Source organism: Saccostrea cucullata, unplaced genomic scaffold (assembly GCF_032062105.1).
Source record: "Saccostrea cucullata isolate Sc308-1 unplaced genomic scaffold, CSIRO_AGI_Scuc_v1 ctg16210, whole genome shotgun sequence".
Classification (NCBI taxonomy): domain Eukaryota; kingdom Metazoa; phylum Mollusca; class Bivalvia; order Ostreida; family Ostreidae; genus Saccostrea; species Saccostrea cuccullata.
This window is the reverse complement of record NW_026918863.1, coordinates 1,304-7,972: the sequence shown is the minus strand read 5'-3', so window position 1 is coordinate 7,972 and position 6,669 is coordinate 1,304. Positions and strand designations below refer to the sequence as shown.

Here is a 6,669-nt window from a genome sequence, read left to right as displayed (position 1 = left end):
TAAATGATGATCTAATGTTTATGAATAGCTTCCTTATTGGAAGATCGAGTCTTAATTGCTCACCGATAAGACTTTCAATTAAGGATATACGCAAGGTACCTTACCTACAGATAAATTTTCAAGATATTCTTAATTTAAGATTACAGTGTCATCAGATGTTCATAGACAAAAAATCAGCATACCTTACCTGGGGTTTTCGAAAGATACAAAATGATGAAATTTTTTGCATTATTCAAAGAAAAATACGCAAAAAATTCATAAAATAAATTCCTGATTTTTTTCCCATCAAAATTTGTTTTAGAAAAGGTGTACAAATCCATATGTAGATATTAAAAATATGGCAGACAGGTCCTTCATTTAGTGGAACTCTTCAGTTCCAGGGAAGAACCCAAAAAAGTTCAAACTACGTTGCATATGACCTTAAAATGGTGAAGATTTAAAATGGTTATGTCGATAGCTTTTACCATGCCTGATTAGAGTCTTGGTATATGATACATTTAAAGAAATCTTGTTGCACAACCTACCTACTAAACTACATGTATACTGTATTTGCCCCCCCCCCATCTACATGTATCCGTCCGTCTACATGTACCATCTCTAGCCGTCTAAAATATCACGTTTCCAAGATAACTTGCAAAGTTTGATACGGTGCAATATTTTTAGTGTAGGATAAAATAATTTTTAGGGTTGATTAATTTACGTAGGACGAGAATTTAAAACTGACACTGAAGGTATTATTTTCACGTGTAAAATATACAGAAGAATTAATATATCTGTTAGAAGATCCTGGAAACTCTGACGAGTGTAGCAAAGAACCAATGAGGGCGCATCTTACAGTAAGAAGGTGGGACTTAATATCAATCAGGCGATTTGAGAATTTATAGCCACTGATATAGCCTAGGTCACCAAACAGAATTCGTGTCGAGATCGTCATGCCCTACGGTAAGTCCAAAGTGACGGACACCCCATCACAATGTAATGCTGTATATACTCTCGCTTTTCAAGCAGGCGTATTAAAAAAAATAAGGTAAACGTGCAATTACAATAACCGTATAACTGAAGTAAGTTTTGTTGTACCGATAATTATCACGTGGTCCTCCGTAGGAAGGATACACTATTGTTCATAAACTTATTCTAATTTCCATGGTTTGCAGCAGTAGAGGCAATATTTTGAAGTAAATTTATTGAGATGAGACAATAAATATTTATCGAATGGGTTAACCTACTCCCGGATTTTCCTTTTTCAGAGGTTAAAACGATTAAAGTTTGAATCGGAGTACAAATCTCGGTTTTCCGAGATGTATTTTCTCCCGCTACAGAGGGATAATCGCACTTTAGCGAGATGATCTCGCTAAAGAGGATGTGTTCCCAACCTGTTAAATGTACAAACATACATTGTAGAGACAGATCCTTTATAGGTACTGTAACCTGTAGTTAGAATAACCTAACTGACGTGTGTCTTAATACAAGCCCTATAACCACAGTTAGAATATTTCTCATCTAGTTACAAGGTAGTAATTATAGGAGCAGATCATTTTGGAACCAATTTTGAAAAAAAGGAGTTGGACTGAAAATAACTACGAAATTGAGCTTGAAATTTTTTGGTTTGTATAATTATACCCTCCATCTTAAAAGATAATTTATATAAATTAAGACAAAAACAAAACAAAACCGTTCTTCATACATGTACTAGGTTTTTTGCTTATTGGAAGTCTCTGGATTATCCATTGTAAACTTATTGATAAGAATTATCTGTCTCTATTTTTTTACACTGCAGGAATTCTATTTTTAAACAGGTCCCCTTGGACAATTGCATTTTCTGAAAATTTTATCCGTGTAACTTATAAGCATAGTATAAATCATTAATGTTGACTGAGTTGCGAAAACTGTCATTGTTTAACAAGAACATGCATACCATTTAATAGGCAAAAAAAAAAAAAAAAAAAAAGAAATTAAATAATTTTTTTTTCAGCAAAACCTAGAAACAGATTATCTTTACAACATAAAAGGAGAAGTCAGTTAAAATACACAGAAGATATAGAAATCATTGAAAGAAGTGATAGTGACAGCAATGAGGAAAATATCCCTTCAGCAGGTAGTGATTTACATTTAATTTCTAATAGACAAAGGGGGAAGAGGATGGAGATGCTGCACATTTTATGAATGAACTGGAATAATCCTTTTTGTGATACTTTTTTTTTTCTTCTGTGCTCTGTTAATTCACTTGTTATGAGAATATGACTATAACTTATTCATTAAGAAAAGTCATGTTTTCTTTGATTTGCTGTACAATTATCAGATTTTGAGTTAGAAATGAAACAGAATGTGTAATTGAATAAAATGTAAACACTGCATTTGTATCTGCATATCAAATTGTTTTTATCATTTCAAGTGTTTGGGGATAATGAAGAGGAAAATCAGGTTGCTGGGAGTGATGTGTTTCAGTTTAAAACTCCAAAAAAGTCAGGAAGTATGGCACAAAAAGGTACATGTATGCTCATATTATGTAGGAATGTACATGTTTGTTTGCTCTAACACAAATTCAACATGATTCTCTTTTGCCCAAAGTCCATTTGCTCTAAAACTTGATCACTGAAAGTCTGTTGCTCTTCATATGAAGTCGTAAGTTTTGTAATTGTGTTTGATTTTATTGAATTTTCTGCTTTAGTTATAATTTATTCGATTTTATGTGAATGTTCATTATTATAAAGAAATATAATTACTCATAAGTAATCAATGTGATACTTACTGGTTAATTTATAATAAGTTATGTTATACACTGTATTATTATCTTTGTATTATGTTGAGAATAAAAGATTCTTAAAAATTAACCCATTGCTAAGAGGCTGCTCATCCAATTAAAATGAATAATATCTCAATTTCTTAAAGCATTTTCAAAACATACATTTAATATGAAAACCCTATATATTTATCTATAGTATTTAAAATAGGGCAAAAGGGATATATGGGAAACAGAGTACAGGGGGAATGAGAATCATAGTGCACATTTACAGACCCTAAGCTTACATGCAGACTCTTGCAAATAGTAGATAGAGTGAACAGACCTACTACCAAAATGTAGATACTATGTATTGCACCAATAATTTCGTATTTCTAAGCTATATGTAAAATCCTTGGACATCTTGAAGTTAAATTTGCCTGATAATTTTGATATAATAAGGTTTGACTGTACTGTGCATTTTACAAATTACTTACATTCACAAATCTTTGTTAAGCATCTGAGGCAAGAACACCAAAGACTCCAAAGTCCATTCTGAAGAGCAGCAGGAAGGGATCTGAAAGTAGGACTCCACAAAAAGGTTGGAGACCCGTTTTACAATATCTCGCAGATTTTTTTTTTTAATTTTAACTACTTTCGGATTTTTTTCACTAATTTGAATGAAGAATTAGTTTTGATTTATTTTTCACAAATTTATACTTCTGGTAACTCCTTTAGGATTTTTTTCACCAATTTGAATGAAGAATTGGTTATGAATTATTGTTCACAAAGTTATATTTCTGGGTACAGTCCCTACAAGTGATAATTACTCGTATTTTTACAGGGGAAGGAACTCCTACAAAGGGATTACAAGTTAAGAAGAAAGGGAGGAAACCAGAGGCTACAACACCATTTAAGCTCCGGAAAAGAGCCGAATGTAAGTGTATGTTCAGTGATTCATTTTGCCCAGCGTATTGCGTTATTTACGCATTACATTCATTAAATACCCGTTGGTTTTTGTCCAGTGCTTTCCGAATACGCATAAGTGATGACCCGGATAAAATAGAATCGAAGTTTCCAGTTTCTATTTTTATCGTTCATTCTATTTTTCGGAACAACTGCCATAAGTTTTAACATACTTCATTTTTCATTTGTCAACTATCAATCATTTAAACAAGAGACTGATAAGTATAAGATAAGGTAAAATAAGGCCTACATTTAACAGGTGTTTAATTGTTTAATGTGTCGTAATCAACTCACACTCACACATACAAAAGGTCATAAACCGACCCCGATTTTTAACAAAGAAAATAATCAAAGCAATTAACAGGACAGTAAATAATCAGTGCTCTAACTGTAAAAACATTGCTTTGGAGTCGGTAAACAATTACTTGCCTGGAGGGGTTCACAGCATTGGTTTCCTTTCATTGGGACTTGTAGAGGGGTGTTTATTTGCAGTGAATTTTCACTGAGTTATTTAAAACCTAAAATATTTTTTTATTTTATTGTATTTCATTAAAAAAAAAAGATTACTTTGTCGGGCAGATAAGGTACATGTGTACTACGATTATGGAAGCATGTGGCAAAGGAATGTGTGACCGTCTAAAAATAACATTGGTAATGACGGTCTACAAGGAGACGATAAACATGCAGCTCAAATTGATTTTAACTTGCTTTTTCATGTCATTTTAGTATCTAAAGGTTGTGAAAGTGACATTTTTAACAAGTATACTTCCCAACAATAACTTCCAAAGTTTGAAATATGGCGATAAACAAAAGAAATTGCATATGTCTCTAGGTAGTACTACGGTATGTACGTATGATAGCCATGTTTCACCTGAAAGAAAAACATATCAAAATTTTAAAATACGCACCCCTTTTCTCACAGAAATTTATTTTAGGAAAAAAGTGCTTATTATATTCCGCCAAATACGGTAATTGAAAAAAAAAATAAAACTTTGCTTGATATCACATTCTTAGTTGTTGTTAAAATTCTGACCCATTGATTTTGAGTTCTGACTGCTGACAGAGGGGTACACTGTACCCATTCAATCAATTTTCAAAATGAATCACTGTATGTTATACAATAATACTTGAAGATGGAGTGCAGTAAAACTTGGTTATAGCGAAGTCCTGGGGACCTATGAATTTAATTCACTATATCCATAATTCGTTATATCCATATAACGAATTTGTATAAGTACGGGTATATGTAGCGAATTCGCAATAATCACGCTTTCCTATAAGTATTACCATAGAATATCATAGGGAATCAATTATTACAAAACATACCTTGGCTAACTAAGGTTTTCATTATGAATTAAATTTCATTGGCAAATTTTTACTAAATATAAAGTCAGTTCAATATACCTAATTTGGAGATTTTTGAATATTTGTTATAAAAGATGTAAATTTCATTATTATTAACCTTTTCGGGACTTAAAATCAGTTCGCTATATCCGTAAATTCACTATATCCAAGTTCGTTATAACTGTAAAATTTTACAAAGAATTGTTAATAATTTTGCCGGGGACCCAGAAAAACTTTGCTATATCTGTGTTTGTACTAAACGAGTTTTACTGTATTCCTATATATAAAATCCTCTAATCAGCTTCTCTGATCAGAATAATCAATACGTGTATATGATACGTTCAATTTTAATCAAACTCAAGACCAGCTATCCAGAAATGAAAGGATTAAGTTTTATTAGCTCTTCTGAGCCAAAGGCTCAAAGAGCTAATGCTATGGCCATTTGTGCGGTGTGCGTAAACTTTTTAGAATATGGGCCATAACTCAAGAACCCCTTGGCCAATCAGTACCAAATTTGTCACAGGGTATCCTTGGCCCAAGGGCTACCATTTATACTAAAATAAGGGTTGGGACCCTTAAACAAGGGGAGATAATCAGGAAAACAAAACCAAAAGTACTGGTTGCTAAAAAATCTTCTTCTCCATAACCACCAGGCAGATTTTCACCAAACTTACATACAAGAATCAGGATATGTTGAAGATTAAAATTTGAACGGGGAATTACCCTGGGGCAAAGGGCGTGGTCTCAAGGTCACTTCAAAGTTGACCTAAATTTACAATTAATAAAAACGTGTATATTTTGCTTATTATAATGACTAAGACCATCAAATCTTGTAAGTTGATGCATCTTACGACTTCAAATCATGTTGATTCAAAAGTAGGTCATGGTGACCTACTTTTTAAATTTTGCGGGGATTTGTTTTCAAATTGATTTGAAGGCATATTTTGGACACTTTAAGGCCTCTGATCATCAAACTTTGTCAGTTGATGCATCTTGACAATGTCAACTTAAAAGTGGTCACTGTGACCTACTTTTCGAGACTTATCTTTTTAAAAACATTAAATCCCATTATTTCAGACACTGTGAGGTTTAGAATCATCAAATCTTGTACTTTGATGCATCTTGTTAAAACATATTCATGAAAAAGTACGTCACTGTGACCTACTTTTTGACTTTTGCCGACATTTGTTTTCAAATTGTTTCAAACGCATATTTTGATTACCTTCAGACTACGATCATCAAACTTGGTCAGTAGATGCATCTTGATCATGTAGGTCATGATGACCTACTTTCGACATTATATGGCTATATTAAAGTATCTTAGGTATTTATTGGCTTAGAATCATCAAACTTTGTGAGTCGATGCATATTTGGTTTTTGGAGAGTGAGGACCAAAAAGTAGGTCACAGTGACCTACTTTTGACATTTTATGGCTTTATTTAAGTATCTCTGGTACTTATTGGCTTAGAATCATCAAACTTTGTGAGTTGATGCATCTTGGGTTTTCGGAGAGTGATGACCAAAAAGTAGGTCACAGTGACCTACTTTTGACATTTTATGGCTATTTAAGTATCTCAGCCACTTATTGGCTAAGAGTCATCCAACTTTGTCAGTTGAGGCATCTTGGGTTTTCAGAGAAT

The 6,669-nt window shown here is 32.8% G+C and overlaps 1 protein-coding gene across 1 annotated transcript; it reads left to right on the top strand.

Moving 5' to 3' along the window:
* Positions 1-932: 932 nt before the first annotated feature.
* LOC134272708 (uncharacterized) lies at positions 933-3,662 on the top strand (the record flags this gene model as incomplete). The annotated part of the gene is made up of 5 exons (XM_062754913.1): positions 933-942; positions 1,973-2,095; positions 2,393-2,485; positions 3,237-3,320; positions 3,564-3,662. Coding segments are annotated over exons 1-5 (409 nt in total), but the record flags the coding sequence as incomplete, so codon positions are not given.
* Positions 3,663-6,669: the final 3,007 nt, after the last annotated feature.